This window comes from Labrus mixtus, chromosome 16, assembly GCF_963584025.1.
Source record: "Labrus mixtus chromosome 16, fLabMix1.1, whole genome shotgun sequence".
In the NCBI taxonomy this organism is placed as follows: domain Eukaryota; kingdom Metazoa; phylum Chordata; class Actinopteri; order Labriformes; family Labridae; genus Labrus; species Labrus mixtus.
Genome location: NC_083627.1, coordinates 838,435 through 859,748, shown reverse-complemented (window position 1 = coordinate 859,748; position 21,314 = coordinate 838,435). Strand labels below are relative to the sequence as shown.

Sequence of the window (21,314 nt, the reverse complement as noted above, 5' to 3'; positions counted from 1 at the left end):
TCTCTCTCTCTCTCTCTCTCTCTCTCTCTCTGTCTCTGTCTCTCTCTCTCTCTCTCTCTGTCTCTCTGTAGTAACACTTCAGCTCTACAGCGACCTGAGGGGGTTTCTGGCTGGATGCATCACGCTCAATCCAGTCACGTGTTCATAATTCAGAATAAAGAGACACACACACACACACACACACACACACACACACACACACACACACACACACACACACACACACATGTTCACATTAGAGCAGTTTCATGCAAATGTGGAAATAAAGAGGACACTCTCGTGTGCATGTTCCAAGTTCAGCGACGACGTGAAAGCATGCGCACACACACACACACACACACACACACACACACACACACAGAAACACACACACACACACACACACACACACACACACACACACACACACACACACAGTAACACACACACACACACACACACACTCTGAGCCTTGCAGCAGTATCCAGTGGTATTCACTCCTCTTCAGCAGCTCTCTATTCTCGCTGCAGCTCTTTCCTCTCTCTCTTATTTCCCCACAGTGTTTTCTGATTTGATTCTCGCCACAGCTCGCCTCTCGGCCTCTCGGCCTCTCGGCCTCTCGTCTCGTTTGTGTCCGTGCAGGCAAACAACGGATTTAAAAAGGAAAAAACACACACAATGTACCAGCGAGATTTCTCAGAATCGGATCCTGCAGTTTGTCACATTACTCTCGATTTCCTGAAATTTAATCTGCAGCTGATTCTACATCTCGTTCATGACCTTGGGAATCCAAACGCCAAATTAGGATCGACGTAAAAGAATCTAAAAGCAGAACTGGAATGGATCAAACTTGAATAAAACCGGACTCAAAAGACTCAAATCCAAAGACAGCACCCTGAGGTCTCCCAGACTGAAATCCCCGTTAACTCACCGTGTAGACACTCCGGTCCTCCCATCATGCCTTGCTGCTGTGGCTGAGGTGGCTGCGGCGGTGGTTGCGGCTGGACGGTCTCCAGTCCGAGCAGCGAGGATGAGGAGGATGAAGAGGACATGGAGGAGGAGGAGGAGGAAGAAGAGCAGGGTGAAGGAGAGCTCGGCGGGCACTGGGAGCTCTGGTTGGGGACAGCCGACTGGGAGCTCTGGGAGAACAGGAAACGGGAATCAAACACAAACTCTCGTACAAGTTTTAGAGCTTCTCGTTCTGGTTCATAGATTTTTCTACTTGTGCAAAATCAAACTCAGATTCTGTCTAATCAACATGGCTACTAAAATGACGACAAGTTCACAGGAGCAGAAGGTCAACGCAGCTGCCATCTTGGAGACGGTAACTGCGGCTCATATTGACGGCAGGAGGTCTTAAATATTCATAACTCGCCGAAATGAGAATCGATTATAAAGTCGTTTTCTAAGATTTCATTTCTGGCGTTTAAGTCTTTGCTATGTGGATAGAGCAGGAAGTTGGGGGGAGAGAGAGTGTGAACTCCTGCCGCCTGATTGGCCGACTTCAACCTCAGAACACGGGAGCGACTGAACCACTAGGCCACAGACGCCCCAAAGCCGACTATCATTTCACAAAAGTCAGACATATATTTATTATTATGTGGTCAACGCCGCTATGGGGCCAGTTTAAGCTGTAGTGCTAGCTAGCTAGAAAACTGACACGTAGCGAGGTTTTTCATTTTTTTTATTTATCACTCACTTTATATTCTTGATCTTTAGAGGATTCAGGGTCAAACAAACCTCTACTATCACAGAATCTGAAGGAGACTGTTTCATCTGATCCATCCGTCCAATTAAGTTAGCAACTAGTAACGAAGCTAAGCTATGGACCCCAAAAATGACATCGCAAAATATGAGTTCAGACAACGTTCAGGACAAAGATGAAGTAAACAAACTTTGACTTGTTTTGGACATGCAGCCATGTTTTTTATTCCAGAGTTCCAAGCAGAAGAAAAGGCTTGGACACGTGTTCAAGAGCGATCTTTCTGGTATTGTTTACGTTAGCTTCTCACTTTATAAGTCACTTAAAGAAAATATTGCTTCATCAACGATTGATCCCGATTGGACACCAACTGAAAACATTCTTCTGAGTCAGGCTCACACCAACGATTGGTCCTGCAGATTGAAGTGAAGTGTGCGTCGGTCTTACCTGGGAGGGGATCTGGGCGCTGGTGGAGCTCGGTCCGTTACTGTGCATCCCCATCCCGTTCTCCGTCAGGAACTCCTCCAGGTCCATGTACTGCAGCTGGAACAGACCCCCGTCACACGGCAGGGTCCTCTCCCACAGCAGGGGGCCCAGGAAGGCCGACTGGGAGCTCGAACGTAGAGAGCCGGGGGCTCCGCCCGGCCCACCGGGTCCGGGGTTAACACTCGCAGAGTCCTCGTCAGAGTCTGCGGGCTTGTCTTTGTCTGGGAGAATATAAAGAGGGGGGGACCTGTTAGATTCTCCAGGAGGTGAGGGGGGTCAATAAACGTCTCTATTTCCCTGTTTGTGAGAAAGGCTGATCCAAAAACATGAAGCTACCAACAGAGAGGCTGATGATCTCATCGTTTGTTTACTGTAATCAAACTAATGTGAATAAGATTTATTGATGTTTGGATGAACTTTAATGACTTGAAGTCCATGCTGCAACATTTTTCCAGCTCCTGAAACATCATCAGTATTTGGAGCACTTGTGGAAACATCCAAGCTCTGAGACTAAATGTATAACCAGGAATATTTCAGCACAGAGATATCGTGCTTGGGGGTCAGATGCACCCAAGTTTGATCCCCCAAAAAACACCCACATGCAGGACCTCATCACTCACATCGGCACCAAGAGACGTCATCATCTGGAGCTCAGGACTGATTTTTAATTAAGGAAACAGTGTTGAAAAATGAAGCCAAATCTGAAGTGCAAAAAAAAAAACTGCAGTACCCCGAGTGTCCACTTGAGGCTGGCTCCTTAAACCAAAGAACCCCCATTAGTTCCATATTAAAATGATCTTTCTAACAGCATAGATAAACATGTTTACATCCTGATTCAAAAGACAGTTTTTGTCTCTATAGCTCATGTTTTTATTGGCTCACACCGTGCAGGCGTTCATTTCTTCATGAAGCATCGTTTTGATTTGATTTAGGTGAAGATATTTGCATAAATTAGCATAATTAGGGGCGAGTAGTTAGCAGACAGCCGGTTGCAGTTGAGCCCGCCTCAGCTCCACCTCTTTGACTGCTACTAGATTGGCTGACAGTTATTTTGAGACGGTTTTTCCAATATGGCGACCGCCATCGTTTCAGATCAGAAACGAAAAAATGAAAATGAAAACAGCGTTTCAGGCCTCCAGATCTGTTAAGAGATTCTTGCACGTGTCTGAAGAATCTGTAGAAGCGTCCGTTTTATTATAATCTTTAACAACGACCAACAAACCGCTCGGGGGGGGGGGGGGGGCGCAGCGTTGTTTGTTTGTGTTCCCATCTGCTGCTTTTGTCCTTTTCCTTTCTGTGAAGCACTTAGTTGCAATCATTAAAAAAAGGCATCTAAAAATAACGCTGACTTGTCCGACCCTGCACTGCGACCTCGCAGAGAGGGAGAACGCGGCTGATGGAAAGATAGATACGGACTCCAGGCATCAATAAACCATCGGCACAAACAAAACAAATGAAAAGTAAAACCAGGAAGTGAAAGTAATTTGCAGCGCTGAGTGGAAAGAAGTGATTGTTTAGCAGCCTGATCCTTTGATAATATTATTCTTACTGAAGCCCCGCCTCCACAGTGCGGACTGAATAATGAAAGCCAATGAAAAAGTAATAAAAGAGAATGTTTGACTGGGCGGGGATGACACGGCAACAGCGAGAGTAATAAAAAGAGAGACCGAGCTCGACTGAACGACGGCCGGAAATTTAAATGTAAAAGGATTAAAGAACATAAAGACACGAGAGATTACAGCAGAGAAGGGATAGACAAGAGAGGGAGGGAGGGGGCGAGCGAGCAGAGAGTCACGGCCATCATGTCCCTTTTAATCTCTTTGCTAGCATCATCATCATCATCGTCCTGACAGCTTCTTTTAAATTACTCATGACACGACTCCAGAGACGGAATCAAAACTAAAAAAGAGCGCCGAGACATCGGGAACACGATCAGCGACCGTCTCAAACATCTGGAGGTCTGGGGGCACGTGGAGCCTTCAGAACCTCCGCAGAGTGCCCCACGTGTCAGAGTCAAGAACCTGAGTGGCTCTCAGCAGGAGGTTGTCCCTGTTGGAGGGAGGTCGGAGGTCGGGCTCTCTCAGGAGGTTAGACGTGACATGGACGGTTTTCACACATGCACAAAACGTCCTGATATTTGCAGCAGGAGCGGCATGTGTGAACACAAACAGCCCGAATTTTAGACTCCGCCCTTACAGCGAGAAACAGGGAAAGCGTAGTGGCGCTCCAGAGATGCACCGCGGCGCCCGCTGTAGAAACAGGGGCCTGGACTAGAGTGGCAGCGAACGGCGCTGTGGTGCACAGAGTTTGTGGAAATTGTCGGTGAGAATGCGACATTTATGAGTCAAGATTTCACAAAAACAACTCTGAACATTTCAAATCAGAGATTCTGTAATTTGTCACAGACGTGTTAACTCAATAATTTCTGCACGCCATTTATAAACGTCTCCTCCATGACCTCATGACCTCGTCTTCGTGACACTCGCGTGCAGATTTAACGGATATAGAAGATCTTTGTGAGAAGTCGGTTGGGTTTGACGAGACCCCAAAAAAGACTCTTAGCAGGGGGGTCAGGTGTGGGCTTGTGGTCGTTTTGGCGCCTAACTTTGACCTTTCAGACTGTTTGAAGGAAACGGTTAACGTGAGGTACGATGTGATCCGTCAGAGCGACGCGGCGTGCTTTAAACTGCAGATTCACTGGATGTGGCTGCTTTGATTTCCCCGTGTCAAAGGATGAACCCTATCACCAAGACCCCATTCTGCAGGACCCCAAAGGAAAGGAAGCAGGAGTGACAGAGGCCTTTCAAAATAAGAGCGGGTATCCCTTTGTCGTTGCAGCAGAATGAAGAGATGAGAGGGGAAGAAGAAGAGAGCATGCACAGGAGGAGAAGAGCCACAGAGATGAGACTGCAGACTGTAACAAAGCCTGAGAAAAATGCAAATCAGCAGAGGGGCCGAGGGAAAGAGAGCAAGACAGGAGCGAGCGAGAGGAAAAACTCAGGGACGAACGACAGACGGGGAGAGAGAGAGAGAGAGAGAGGAGTGGGTGTTTGTGAAGGCGTCAAACAAAGCTCGCCAGGGGAGAAAAAAAAGCAGGAGGAGTGATAATCGACTGCGCATTGTGGAAAGAGAAGAAGCCAAAAAACAGCAAATAAATAAAACACCCCACACGGGAAACCTTTGTGTCTTTTTCAGACCCCTGAATGCATCACCTGTCGCACGGCGCTGACAGTGAGCGGCTTTTCTTTCTGCACGGGGAGCCTGTCATCAACGCTCACCATCACTTTCTCCTCCTCGTGCAGAGGAGCAGGAGGTGCAGTTACACCGAGAGGCCAGCAGGGGTCGCCAAACTGCGGGAGGAACTTTGTTGTTTTTTCTCCCTCTATCTCTGTGTTCTGTTTTATCTACACTTGTGAGGACTCGAGTGTTCTTATGAGGACGCTTACGCCTCATGAGGATCATTTTTTTTGGCATAACGACAAAAAAAAGATGCTCTAGATTTTTTTTTTTTGAAGTAAGGGCTCAAGGAAGTGAAGCCAAGTGTCCACACAAGCACAACAAAACCAGTTTGTGTGTGTGTGCGTGACAGCAGCTGACTGGGAGGTTTGACATGCACACAGCGAGGAGAGAGAGAGAGAGACAATTCAAACCCACTCACTAACCTTTATTTAAACACAGCAGAGAAACAAACACTAACTAAAACCTGTCTTCAGTCTTCTTCCTCCATGTTGAATCGTTAAACATTTCCAGCGAACACAGAGCAGTGTGTGTAGAAGTGTGTGTGTGTGAGTGCTTAGGATAAAGCAGGGCCTCTGTATTTTTACAATCACACCTACCCACTCAGTCACATGTACACACACACACACACACACACACACACACACACACACACACACACACACACACACACACACACACACACACTCCCTCCTGCAGTCCTCCTCCCGTGATATTGAGTCTGTAGGGATGTTTGTTTTGCAGCATCTGATGAAGATCGTCACCATCACTTCCTCTGGTGTTTATTTCTTTATTAAAATGTCTCAGCATGAAGGTTAAAGGTTAATATTCTCTCTGAATATGTTCAGATGAATCGACCGTGATGCCCTCATGATTACAGTCTGGATTATTTCTGCAGAGGCCTCACGAGCTGGAGCTTTTATATTCTCCTCTGATACAGAAAGAGGTTTTTATTAAATGTCATGACAACGAGTCCAGCAATGAAAACCCCAAACAGAAAACATCAACAAACTTCCTCAAATCTGCCCTTTATGGTGACTCTGGTTCCTTTATTTGCTTTATTATAGTGAACACAGTGTTTGGTATCCTTCCTGTGATTGGTTGAAAACATGGCAGGTAAAGTCTCCTCAAGTTAAAATGTACATTTCAATGTTGAATAAAAAAACATTTCTGCATCGACTTGTTGGCTGAGGTACTGTACCTTTAAGAAGTTTCTCGCCTATAGGGGCCCCTCTCTCTCTCTCTCTCTCCTCCTCACACACACACACACACACACACACACACACAGGCACACGTGCACAAACTCACCTTTCATCTCGCTGCAGTCCTTGGTCACTCTCTGGTCGGCCTTGATTGGCAGCTGGAGCAGGGACTTCAGGTTGGTCATGGAGGTCAGGTGTGCACCTTGGGGGCCGCTTACGGCCGGGTTACTGGCCCCGAACTGGGGGCTTGTTGCCCCGGCAGGGAGATCCGGCGGTAGGAGTTGAGTGAGAGGCCTTGACATAACTTCTAGAAGGAGAAGGAGGAGGAGGGGGGGGGGTTAGGGGAGGAGGAGGAGGAGGAGAAGGTGGAGAGGAGCTACCTGCAGACTGTTGAGTTCAAGATCAAAATAATCCAATTAGTGACGCTAATTGAGAGGCGCGCCGTCAGAAAGGTGCGCTCAAGATCTCCACCTGAGGTCCCGCCGCTCCGCCCGTCCCATGAAGTGAAGAAAGAAATGTCAAAAAAAGAAAAAGAAAGGGGGATTTATCTCCAAAATGGCAGCATGATGGCAGATTAAATCATCCTCTCAGCCTTCGGGAGTTGCTGTCACCTCTTGGATCCTGGACGCGCAGGACCGGACCCCCCCAGTCCCTCTTCTCCCCGGTGAGTGAGTGGAGGTGAAACGGCGGCTCACGGTCGTGGAGGATCTTAGTCCTGAAAGCTGAAAACGCGGATCCGTGTGGGTCCACAGCAAAGAGTGCAGAAAGAGGATTAGACGGAGCGACAAGTCTCCAGAGTGGATCAAAAATAAAAACAAAAACACGGAAATCAACTTTGGATTAAATATGAGCGAAAAAATGCGATGAAAGAAATAAAGAGACCCCCCCAAAAATAATAATATCCAGTAGTATGAGAGTCAGATAGATGAGACTGATGGCTCTTATTTTCCTCCCTCTCTCTCCCTCTCTCTCTCACACACACACACACTCACACCTCTCTCTATTTTCGACTCTCTCTCTCTCTCTCTCTCTCTCTCTCTCTGCCAGTCAGCTGGAACCAACACGGGCCGCTCGTGTGACGTCACCGCTCACGGGGGAAAGGCGCTCGGGGGCGTGGATCGTTTGCATACATCGACCACGCCCCCTTCCTCAGTTTCCACCAGAAACGCCCCCTCTGCCTTGCTCTTGTGCCTGTGCTGCCTTCGTGGCGCATGGGAAAACTGGTAAATATGAGTGTTTGTGGTTTTTATACACAAAATTTGGCTTTGTGATTTTTAGGAGGGTTATAAAAGGAAAAGGAAGGAAACATACATGAAAGAAATCTGAAGATTGAAATCTTGACATTTGTATTATTAAAAAAGCTTATATATATTTTAACGGATTGGTATGTTAGGTTTTCTCAGTTTAGCGTCAGAGTTCAATCCAAACAGAAGTCTGTCAGTGAGAATGTTTTGGCTTCAAGTTTTAAACCCTATATTATTATTATTATATATATATCTATATATATATATATATATAGATATATATATCTATATATATGTAGATATATATATAGATATATATAAGAAAGTCACATTTTTCCTCCCAGCGTGCAACAGGTTTTAAGGTATGTTTTCTCCTGATTGGTGGGTGTGTCTGAGGGCTTGCCCAATCAGCAGCAGCGTGAATATAAAGCCCACAACAGGTAAAAAGCAGCTGCTGTTGCATAACCCAACACAAACACAAGAGTTAACAAATGACCAGCACTGTGGGAATCAATATTTGCTGTTTTGAACGTGTCACTCACCTGCTTTAACCCCGTCACTGCCGGAGAGTGTGTCTGACTTCTAATACAGCTTTAAATATTGATTATATTTAACAGGTTAAAATCCAAATAAGGCACACACTCACACACATCCATGGGTTTTGTATGTGTCTCTTTGGTCAGTTTGATTAATGGACAGGAGTTACTCCTTTTTGAACGTGTAAATTAAAGTAATGAGTGATTAAAAGCTTCTTTTTGTTTGATGTCTTTCATTGTTTGTACATTTTACCTACTAAGTTTTATTTTGTTCTCATTTTTGATCATGTTTCAGATAAAATAAACTAAATTCAAATTTCTTCCTTTAATTATTTATATTGTTCAAACTATTATTACTGTTATCTCTCGAGCTGTTGTACCATTTTAATTTCCCACAATGTTGGTTTAATCAAATATCTAAATAATTGTGATTTACTGCATTAAACAGTAGTATTATGGTTGAGTAATTGTTTTTCCCGATGACACTTGAACCCAACATGTATTTTCATACACCACCACAACACCTCCCATCTCTTTCATCCAATAAGCGGACAGCAGCGTGTGGCCCCGCCCCCCCTGATCTGAGCTGCTGCCTCTTGGAGGACCGTGAACGCACCCCGCCCCTCTCGTCTTCTTCTTCTCTCACGCTGTCATTTTAAACTCCGAGAGGCCAAAACAACAGCAGCTTTAAAGATGACCGCTGAGACACACAGTTTCTCTGTGTTCATCTTGTGTTTGTAAAAATGTTTTATTATAACAACAACGTGACAGGATCTGCAGCAGCTCACACACACACACACACACACACACACACACACACACACACACACACACACACACACACACACACACACACACACACACACACACACACACACACACACACCAGGTGTTTCTCTGTGGGTGGAGAGTCACACCACCGCCTCCATTTTGTGTCTAAATGTTACACTTCTCATCTACTGCAGCAACAGGCAGAGACACAGCCATTAAAGTGTGATTTTATCCTTTAAACCGTTTAAATAAATGTTTATTTTGATTATATTTGTAGTATTTTAAGTCTCTATCAACGTAACAGTAAATAATTTTACAAAAACACTTAATTTAAAGTGTTTAAGATGTTTTTAATCCGATAAAAACAGGTCGGGAGAGCCACGGTTCGTCCTGTTTTTCCCGCCGTTGAATGTCCCCGTCTACCTCTCGCGCTCTCTAAACACCAAAGAAGCACATGGCTCCGGCACGCGCCGACTGCTGCCTACCGGCGACTCTGCCGCGCCGTGATTGGCTGAATCTAGGTCACTCGCTTGCTCTCTCCGCTTCCTATTGGTCAAAATTAGGTCACAATCTCCGCCCACAGGTTTCCCCATGCTAAGGCCGCGTGACAGGCAGGCTGGCAGCGGGAACACAGAGGAGGGAGGGGGAGGGGGGGATTATAGGAGAAAGGAAATGGAGAAGAGAGCTCACACATTTATTATTTATTCATTTAACAATAAAATAATTACAAACCATTTTGAATCACAACAGACGAAGTAAATAAAAAACTACAGGAACTGTTTCATTAGAATAAGAGATAAAATAATCCTTTATTTATTATTTATGGGGAAATTTACAGTGTTATAGCAGAAAAGAGCAAAGACTGCAAACAAAAAGTGAACACAGTACAATTTAAATTAAAAAAATAAAGATTAAGAATGTACTAAAAAACAGATACAAAAAATAGATTTAAAAAACATAATAATAAAAAAAAATAACATAACATAAAAATAATAATAATAATAAAGTAATAGAAATGTTTTTACGACTTTAAAGGCCAGAATAATATCGAGATTATTTGTGTTTTTTAGGCTCGTGTTCTTTTATGTTTAGACATGTTTACACGAGTCTCAGGGCGCACTCACACTAGGCCATCTGTACCGTACACGAGCAGGTTCGACCCCCTAAAGTCCAGTTTCCTTTGACTACTGTTAGCGCTCCTATCCGTGTTTAAGATCGGTACACTTCCTCGGTCCTGGCACGGTATGCAGAGGTGTGCAGCCACCGTTATCGAGAAATCCCAGAGTGTTCTGTCCGTATCAGACTCATGGGGAGGGGTTGATAACTTAACTTGAGTTTGTTATGACAGCTGGACCTTTTAGACACACTGTTCCTGTAATCTACCTGAAGAACCAGAAACTAGGGCCAATTTGGGGCCTAACAAAGACCCTTCAGGAATTCTGATTTTCCTCTTTTATCTGCAGATATCGATACCTGCTGCCTACGTCATGTTTGAATGTGCATCCTTCTTTAGGGTTACTCTGTTTATTAACACCTCTTATACCTGTTAATAAAAGTGTTTTAGTGCACGGCTCAGAGTTTTTCCTCATACATTAACAGCATATAAGGAAATAAAAAAGTTATTCTTACAGGAACATCTCGAGTTTCTCGTTGGTACCAAACAGACAAAATAATAAATCAGACGCAGCAGCTGTGGGAGCGACAGTTCCTGGAAAGACCTGGAAAGTCCTTTCTGATGACAGCATGCTGTCAAATATACATGACAGGAATGTGCACGTAGTAAAAGGCTAAAATTAACACACACACACACACACACAAACACACAGAGCAGGAGTGTGTGCACGCTGGCATGCATCAGTGAAAGTGAGGAACAACAGCTCCTCGTGTGATTCAACTTTCATGAGCCATTTTGAATCCTTATGATTTCTCCCTCGTCCCTCTTCCTCCAGGCTTCGGGAAGCAGCCTTCAAATAAAGTGCATTTAAATGGCGCCATCTTGTGGCCAGTTTGAAGCAATGCACCAAAGCAGATTAAATGATTCTGTAGCTCTACTGCACTCTCTCTCTCTCTCTCTCCGTCTTAGAGGCTGGAGTGTTGGAAGAAATGTAAAAATCCTGTACTCAGGTCAAACTGGAAATACCAGACTGTGAAAATACACTAAAAGAAAAATGTCTGCATTTTAAAGAACTGCAGTGAGCACCAGAGTTTATTTTTCCAATAATCCAAGGCGGTAAAAAAGAGAAGAAAAGTTCCTCACAAGTCAATGACAATGATATTTGGCTGTGAAGTATGAATATGCATGAAATAGAAATGTAAAGTATATCTTTAAATATATATATATATGCACGCCACCTATAGTGGACCTGCCAGTTCTGGGGGTCTCTGGTGAACACCAATCAAGCTGCATGGTGCTGGACTGTGAGAACAGGTACCACCAGAGGATGTGGGACCCTCATGAGGTATTGGAGTCTGGCACATGAGCAGCCTGCTGGAGGTCATCCTGTCGGGCTCTGGCTCCTCCCCTCCTGTCATTTGATCGTTTCATTCAGTACATAATATCTACTGATCGTTTTCAAAAGGTTGAACATCAATATTCAAGGAAAGTACAAAGTGGAGTTTGTTCCTGAATGTTGAGTTAATAAAGTTTTATTCTCTCTGGTGTTTTTTCGGGACACGTGTCGGAGCACGGGGAGTGAAATCTGAGGGGTCACAGCTGCTGCGTGCTCAGCGAGTCACCTGACCGCGAGCTCCAGGTGCAGCACACCTGACCTCCCGTCATTGATGTTTGTGGAGCTGCAGCTCTGCGAGTGTCTGTGTGCGTGGGGGGTGTCAAGAGAGAAAAACCACTTCAGCGTCCCCCGTAGGAGGAGAGGACGGATAAAAATAAACACACAGGATTAATTATCTGAAAACACGCTGGGAGGGGGATGAGCCGCTGTTTCTGTAGAAATCTCAAAAGTTTGCGAGACGATACGGTTCGATACCTGTCTGGTCTCTTTAGAAGTTTGTACTTTAAGTCATATCTCATATCATTACTTCAAAAGACCAGCAGGGGCACTGTTCCAGCCTTGGTTCCCCGTAGGTTTCCTGGGCTTTACTTCACAGTAACATTTGATGTACCCTACACTACAAGCAGCGATTAGTTTTCCTACTTTGTCAACCTTGTCTACAAATACCTCGTTCAAAAAATAATTGAAGCTGGACTAAATAAATAATAATAAATAATGAAGAAGAGGTAAGAAACTTCAGGGGTAAGTAACTAGACCTTTAACTTTTTGAAATTTGACTGTTAACATAAAATAGCTTGATGTCTTTGATAAGGCTAACTCAGGCTATTTTAAATTAATTAACTTGAACTAAATACATCAAGCACATTATGGCTTGTTGCTAGAATAGATATTTTAGACTGATGTTGGTCTTTTAGTCAAATAACTTTTTTGACATGGTAATTTATATTACAAAGGGCGTTTTTACAAAAAGAAAAAAATGATAACTGATCCGCGGTGGGACTTTTTAAACATGCGCATGCGCAATACTATTCCTCCCACAGAGCCGTTGTTTTTTGTAAACATACAAGTCAAGCAGAAGCAGTTAGCAGAACAGAATATGTCCGCAGTTTTCACCGTTAGTCTCTATTTTATGTGATTTATTTTACTGATTCATAGACTTTTCTCTAACTGCCCTCTTTCTTCTTCGAGCTCCTTTTTTTATGCGCTCGCGGAGCCCCTGCGGACTCGCGAGGGGCGACCCCTTTTTTTTTCTTCCTCCACAGCCCGACTTCGCTGTGAAACGTCCCCGTGGTAAGTTGTGTTTTAGTCATTGCTAAGTCGCTTTTAAAACATTATTAACTCAATTAAAGACGTTCAAGCATTTATATTACTTTAGCAGTTAATTCGTTACTGTTTTATGCTTTGTAGTCTGATGAGTATGGACGGAGTCTGCTCTCCGTTTCTATGGTTACCGCCATTTCTGTTAGTTTAAAATGTAATTTTGGCTCCGTAGTCTTTATGTTTAGAAATGTTATGTAACACTGATTTTCGATGAAAGGTCCGTGACTTGTTGACATGTGAGCGGACAAATGCGGTATGTTTAGGCATCACTATCATGGCAGACACTGATCATGGTTTAGCTAGCTAGAGTTACAGGTAAGGTACACTCGACTCTTTGCCCCCTCACTTTCGGCCGTGATGCATTTATTGACCTATATTTGGATTGACATTTTGCTTTGCTCGCTCGCGCATTTGTGTGTCTTTTATGTATCTCAGAAAATGAAGTGGACTGAAAAACAGGACTCACTGAAGCCGTGGTCGGAAACCTGTTTGAGATTCTTCTAAAAGCCAATGAAATACAGTTTACCAATACATGGTCAGCCTGTCACTGATCCAAGGCCAGTGCATCATTTTGAGGTATTAAAAGTGCTAAATATCAGCTTTCCAAGTTTATTGTTTGCATATAAGTTTATATTGTGGCTGCCCGCTGTTTAAAGGGATACTTCACCGGTTTAAACATGAATCTGTATTGACATCGGGTCATATATGTAGAAATGTGAAATAGTTGGTGCCTTCTTGACCGAGAAAAGGCAGAAAGTGTCTTTTTGGCTCATGTGGAAATTCATTTCACAAACAAATTCTAGTGTCCCCGTGTCCACCTATAGCATTTCTTCCGGGCAGAAAAGCGCTGGCTGTGCGCTCGGGAGTGTCTGCATGACACGTTTGTGCGCTGAGAAGAAAAGCGCAGCATGTTCGTCCGCTCAAGTTAAAAATCTTTCAACTTTTCTGAAAGGTGCTGTTGACATAATCAGAGCTCTTTTCAAAATGTATGCTATTCCCTGTAATATAGCGACCTACGGATCGGATCTTGTACTCCCACCCTCCTCGCTCCGTGTCTGCTGGGGTAAAAAACGATCTCAAATATAAAACATTCAGTAAAAAGTAACGGAGCATTGTCGCTCATACAGCGGCTGTTGACAACAAACTGCTGTCAGGTTTCTAATGATACAAAGTTTAATGCAAATGGGTGAAGTATCTCTTTAATAACCCATTATATAATAAACTGATTTAATCTCGTTTTATTACAGTGGTGTGCCGACTTGTAACCTGTGTTGTGACATTTCATTTCATCCTCTCCCATAGATGTCCAGATGAGGCCTGATGTCACAAAGTTAATGAATGTGCTCAACAAATCCCCATTCTTAAGGACACATGATAGTGAGTATCATTGAAACATGTGAATGTCACTACAGGGGAGTGTTATCAAATCTATGATTTTAATGAAATACAAGGCGCCTCAAGTTTTGTCAATAAAAGCGAGCAAAATAACCATTTCTTAAATTTGAGGTTATATAATCTTTACAGGCAACTGTATTGAGGTTTAAAAGCATTGTATCAGCTAAATTTCTTCATGAATATATTCTTGTTTTATTTTCTGTATTGCAGGAATACTTTTGGACCGGGTTTTTCCTCGTCATCCGTCTTCAGAGAAACAATTGAACACCACATCATTGTGCAAGAGGTAGGCATCCAGATTGTTTTATAGTACTGACTGATAGACCTCAAATAAATACATGCACAGAAAAAGGTTGCTTGCTAGATATTTTCTGCTTGTTCTTTCATTAAGTTATGAATAAAGAATAAACAGTGTTTTTGTTATGCCCCACCTATCTGTGTGGATTGAATTTTCAGTATACAAATTCTGTTGTATACAAATAACAAAAACTGAAATATTAATTTGTCATTTAAAGTTTTGTTTCATGTATGAATGAAACAAAAAATTAATGTTAAATATGTTTAAAAAATATATATTTCAATAAATCACTGAAAATACATACTTTGTTGCTGCAAAAAAAATAATCCAACTTCAGGACTAATCACTAGCAACTGCAAGTACATTAGCAGCTGTAACATAACATTAGCATTTTTAGTGCCAACAAATTTAGATTTGACAAAGTAATTTAGTGATTGGTTACAAGTCGTGTGTTCTTATTTTTCCATGTTTTTCTTTCATGAAGGGCGAACCGGCTACACTCTATCCAACCCTACAGCTGATGGACATGAGGGACAACAAGAGGGTTCCATGTGGTCAAAGAAGACGGAGTAGTAATGTGTTGGTACACACGTCTTGATGAGGCCTTCATGACAGCCTTCACTATGTTTTAACATTAAGTTTGGTGTTTAAGTTCTAAAGGAATTCAAATTCATTCCACCTGTTAATATATTATTTAAATATCTATACAGGATTCATATCTGGTATATAGGTTATGAAGTTGCATTTTTTCAATGTTTTTTACTGTATACCTAAAATTTGTCATGCTTATTGTTTAAATGTGCCAAGTATACACTGGTCGCGTGTTTAGCATTTAAAACAGTTTAACGAACGGCTCAATAACTGATAACTGAGAGAATTGTATCTAACCTTGGATTTGAGTTGTACATTTGTGTTTTTTGAGCTAAGGTTTTACTCAGCAAAGTTATTTAATGGAGTATTTGTTGGATTAGTGAACGGCTGCTTAGACTGCTTTTTGTCGTGTGCTGGAACTTTATATAATTTCTATCAGAACAACACATGAATTAAAATGCACTGTAAAGGGGTTGGTTAACATGTAAAAGATGGATTTTTCCAAGATGTTAACTAATTATTTCAATAAATGTTGCTGAATAACTGTAAATTTATTAATTTAAGGGTACGTTTTTGCCACATAAACTCAGTAGGTACCAATTATGTACATTTTAGTCACTAGGGGTCCAGAAATGTTCTTTTAGAGGTACAGACAGGAAGGTACAAAAATGTACCATGTTCAGAGGTACAGTGTTGTACCCTAACGTACTGCTGGAGCGACAAAGCATTTGTACCTTTTTAGGACCTTGATTTCTTAGTGTGTTAGGTCTGGAACAGTGTGAGAGCAGGCCGGCAGGGGACTGGGGACAAGCGCACCAGGGCGTGGTACCGGGCAACTGGGCCTAGTGTGAGGGCGCCCTGAAATAGTATCAGTGATCAGCATTTGTTTCCTCTTGTGTCTCATCGTGTCTGAACAGACTAATAATTTCTGTTCACTGATGTTTATCCATGTTTGTACGACATGACAAAGCATCATGAGGGGGGGGCGGGGGGGACTGAAGCCTGCAGCCTTCTTTCTACAGCTAGTGAACAATAACAACAGTGACATCTAGTGGTGAAACCTTCAACTACAACATGAAGTGATGTCACAGTCCTCTATAATAGGACAGATGAAATGAGCTGAACATGAACTTCTACAAGAAGGGGGGGAATGATTGAGATTATACCCAGAATCCTGGGAGATACAGAGAGTTAATTGGGGGGGAAAAACAAGCTGCAACCTCCGGTGTTGAAAAATGAAGCCGATGCTGAAGTTCAAAATCCTGCAGTTTGCAGAGTCCGCTTGAGGCTGGCTGCAGAAACACAGGAAGTCACAAACACATGTTGTCCTTGTTTAATTTAAAGGGGACATATTATAAAAGATCCTCTTCTTCAGTGTTTGTGAACATATATCTGTGTAACCTGAGAGTCTACTGACCCACAACATGTGAAATAAACCATCCAGTCCTTTGTTTGTGGTCTGCATAAGTCTTACAACACAGAGAAAAATGCTCTATTTCAAATGTCTCTCTCCTTGTGATGTCACAGTGGGATTCTGGTAAAAAAAAATCCCCTCCCCTCCCCTGGTATCTCCACCCATGGACTCCACCCCCAGACTAGAACAAAACTTTTAACAGGTCTGCTATTTTTATTCTCACTACAGAGGAGTGATGTCTACTGGGAAAACTCAGGGGGGGGGGTCATTGCATTTAAAGAGACACACACACCAAAACGGAGCGTTCTGAGAGGGCTGGGCTGTATCCGAATTGCCAAGTACCTACTCAATCTGTCAGTAGGCAGTACGTACTATCTGCTGTATACTGTTTAGTACCTACTATCTGCTGTTTACTGTTTAGTACCTACTATCTGCTGTATACTGTTTAGTACCTACTATCTGCTGTATACTGTTTAGTATCTACTATCTGCTGTTTACTGTTTAGTACCTACTATCTGCTGTTTACTGTTTAGTACCTACTATCTGCTGTATACTGTTTAGTACCTACTATCTGCTGTATACTGTTTAGTACCTACTATCTGCTGTATACTGTTTAGTATCTACTATCTGCTGTTTACTGTTTAGTACCTACTATCTGCTGTTTACTGTTTAGTACCTACTATCTGCTGTATACTGTTTAGTACCTACTATCTGCTGTTTACTGTTTAGTATCTACTATCTGCTGTTTACTGTTTAGTACCTACTATCTGCTGTTTACTGTTTAGTATCTACTATCTGCTGTTTACTGTTTAGTACCTACTATCTGCTGTTTACTGTTTAGTACCAACTATCTGCTGTTTACTGTTTAGTACCTACTATCTGCTATATACTGTTTAGTACCTACTATCTGCTGTTTACTGTTTAGTACCTACTATCTGCTGTTTACTGTTTAGTACCTACTATCTGCTGTTTACTGTTTAGTACCTACTATCTGCTATATACTGTTTAGTACCTACTATCTGCTGTATACTGTTTAGTATCTACTATCTGCTGTTTACTGTTTAGTACCTACTATCTGCTGTATACTGTTTAGTACCTACTATCTGCTGTTTACTGTTTAGTACCTACTATCTGCTGTTTACTGTTTAGTACCTACTATCTGCTGTTTACTGTTTAGTATCTACTATCTGCTGTTTACTGTTTAGTACCTACTATCTGCTATATACTGTTTAGTACCTACTATCTGCTGTTTACAGTTTAGTACCTACTATCTGCTGTTTACTGTTTAGTACCTACTATCTGCTGTTTACTGTTTAGTACCTACTATCTGCTGTATACTGTTTAGTACCTACTATCTGCTGTATACTGTTTAGTACCTACTATCTGTTGTATACTGTTTAGTATCTACTATCTGCTGTTTACTGTTTAGTACCTACTATCTGTTGTATACTGTTTAGTATCTGCTGTTTACTGTTTAGTACCTACTATCTGCTGTATACTGTTTAGTATCTACTATCTGCTGTTTACTGTTTAGTATCTACTATCTGTTGTATACTGTTTAGTATCTGCTGTTTACTGTTTAGTACCTACTATCTGCTGTATACTGTTTAGTATCTGCTGTTTACTGTTTAGTACCTACTATCTGCTGTATACTGTTTAGTATCTACTATCTGCTGTTTACTGTTTAGTATCTACTATCTGTTGTATACTGTTTAGTATCTGCTGTTTACTGTTTAGTACCTACTATCTGCTGTATACTGTTTAGTATCTGCTGTTTACTGTTTAGTACCTACTATCTGCTGTATACTCTTTAGTGCCTACTATCTGCTGTATACTCTTTAGTACCTACTATCTGCTGTATACTCTTTAGTATCTGCTGTTTACTCTTTAGTAGCTACTATCTGCTGTATACTCTTTAGTACCTACTATCTGCTGTTTACTGTTTAGTATCTCCTGTTTACTCTTTAGTACCTACTATCTGCTGTATACTGTTTAGTACCTACTATCTGTTGTTTACTGTTTAGTACCTACTATCTGCTGTATACTGTTTAGTACCTACTATCTGCTGTATACTGTTTAGTATCTACTATCTGCTGTATACTGTTTAGTATCTGCTGTTTACTGTTTAGTATCTACTATCTGCTGTTTACTGTTTAGTACCTACTATCTGTTGTATACTGTTTAGTACCTACTATCTGCTGTTTACTGTTTAGTACCTACTATCTGCTGTATACTGTTTAGTATCTGCTGTTTACTGTTTAGTACCTACTATCTGCTGTATACTCTTTAGTACCTACTATCTGCTGTATACTCTTTAGTATCTGCTGTTTACTCTTTAGTAGCTACTATCTGCTGTATACTCTTTAGTACCTACTATCTGCTGTTTACTGTTTAGTATCTGCTGTTTACTCTTTAGTACCTACTATCTGCTGTATACTGTTTAGTACCTACTATCTGTTGTTTACTGTTTAGTACCTACTATCTGCTGTATACTGTTTAGTACCTACTATCTGCTGTATACTGTTTAGTATCTACTATCTGCTGTATACTGTTTAGTATCTGCTGTTTACTGTTTAGTATCTACTATCTGCTGTATACTGTTTAGTATCTGCTGTTTACTGTTTAGTACCTACTATCTGCTGTTTACTGTTTAGTACCTACTATCTGCTATATACTGTTTAGTACCTACTATCTGCTGTTTACAGTTTAGTACCTACTATCTGCTGTTTACTGTTTAGTACCTACTATCTGCTGTTTACTGTTTAGTACCTACTATCTGCTGTATACTGTTTAGTACCTACTATCTGCTGTATACTGTTTAGTACCTACTATCTGTTGTATACTGTTTAGTATCTACTATCTGCTGTTTACTGTTTAGTACCTACTATCTGTTGTATACTGTTTAGTATCTGCTGTTTACTGTTTAGTACCTACTATCTGCTGTATACTGTTTAGTACCTACTATCTGTTGTATACTGTTTAGTACCTACTATCTGCTGTTTACTGTTTAGTACCTACTATCTGCTGTATACTGTTTAGTACCTACTATCTGCTGTATACTGTTTAGTACCTACTATCTGCTGTTTACTGTTTAGTACCTACTATCTGTTGTATACTGTTTAGTACCTACTATCTGTTGTATACTGTTTAGTACCTACTATCTGTTGTATACTGTTTAGTATCTGCTGTTTACTGTTTAGTACCTACTATCTGCTGTTTACTGTTTAGTACCTACTATTTGCTGTATACTGTTTAGTACCTACTATCTGTTGTATACTGTTTAGTATCTACTATCTGCTGTTTACTGTTTAGTATCTACTATCTGTTGTATACTGTTTAGTATCTGCTGTTTACTGTTTAGTACCTACTATCTGCTGTATACTGTTTAGTATCTGCTGTTTACTGTTTAGTACCTACTATCTGCTGTATACTCTTTAGTGCCTACTATCTGCTGTATACTCTTTAGTACCTACTATCTGCTGTATACTCTTTAGTAGCTACTATCTGCTGTATACTCTTTAGTATCTGCTGTTTACTCTTTAGTAGCTACTATCTGCTGTATACTCTTTAGTACCTACTATCTGCTGTTTACTGTTTAGTATCTGCTGTTTACTCTTTAGTACCTACTATCTGCTGTATACTGTTTAGTACCTACTATCTGTTGTTTACTGTTTAGTACCTACTATCTGCTGTATACTGTTTAGTACCTACTATCTGCTGTATACTGTTTAGTATCTACTATCTGCTGTATACTGTTTAGTATCTGCTGTTTACTGTTTAGTATCTACTATCTGCTGTTTACTGTTTAGTACCTACTATCTGTTGTATACTGTTTAGTATCTACTATCTGCTGTTTACTGTTTAGTACCTACTATCTGCTGTATACTGTTTAGTATCTGCTGTTTACTGTTTAGTACCTACTATCTGCTGTATACTCTTTAGTACCTACTATCTGCTGTATACTCTTTAGTATCTGCTGTTTACTCTTTAGTAGCTACTATCTGCTGTATACTCTTTAGTACCTACTATCTGCTGTTTACTGTTTAGTATCTGCTGTTTACTCTTTAGTACCTACTATCTGCTGTATACTGTTTAGTACCTACTATCGGTTGTTTACTGTTTAGTACCTACTATCTGCTGTATACTGTTTAGTACCTACTATCTGCTGTATACTGTTTAGTATCTACTATCTGCTGTATACTGTTTAGTATCTGCTGTTTACTGTTTAGTATCTACTATCTGCTGTATACTGTTTAGTATCTGCTGTTTACTGTTTAGTACCTACTATCTGCTGTTTACTGTTTAGTACCTACTATCTGCTGTTTACTGTTTAGTACCTACTATCTGTTGTATACTGTTTAGTATCTACTATCTGCTGTATACTGTTTAGTACCTACTATCTGCTGTATACTGTTTAGTATCTACTATCTGCTGTATACTGTTTAGTACCTACTATCTGTGCTGTATACTGTTTAGTATCTACTATCTGCTGTATACTGTTTAGTACCTACTATCTGCTGTTTACTGTTTAGTACCTACTATCTGCTGTTTACTGTTTAGTACCTACTATCTGCTGTTTAGTACCTACTATCTGCTGTTTACTGTTTAGTACCTACTATCTGCTGTTTA

General features: G+C 41.4%; 1 protein-coding gene and 1 long non-coding RNA gene across 3 annotated transcripts in view; one reads left to right on the top strand and one right to left on the bottom strand.

Moving 5' to 3' along the window:
- The window catches only part of dbpa (D site albumin promoter binding protein a), a 17,618-nt gene extending 9,834 nt beyond the window's left edge, over window positions 1-7,784 (bottom strand). The window contains exons 1-3 of one of the 2 annotated variants that reach the window (XM_061059694.1): window positions 6,713-7,784; window positions 2,129-2,388; window positions 911-1,118 (exon numbers count right to left, since the gene is read on the bottom strand). In XM_061059694.1, coding sequence (XP_060915677.1) covers window positions 911-1,118; window positions 2,129-2,388; window positions 6,713-6,908 — 664 coding nt within the window. In that variant the 5' untranslated portion in view covers window positions 6,909-7,784. The remainder of the gene's footprint in view (window positions 1-910; window positions 1,119-2,128; window positions 2,389-6,712) is intronic. The other variant, XM_061059695.1, reaches the window with a different exon arrangement.
- Window positions 7,785-14,287: 6,503 nt separating this feature from the next.
- On the top strand, window positions 14,288-15,821 carry LOC132991321 (uncharacterized). The gene is made up of 3 exons (XR_009676172.1): window positions 14,288-14,364; window positions 14,593-14,668; window positions 15,165-15,821. It is a non-coding gene; the product is annotated as an uncharacterized LOC132991321 (long non-coding RNA).
- Window positions 15,822-21,314: the final 5,493 nt, after the last annotated feature.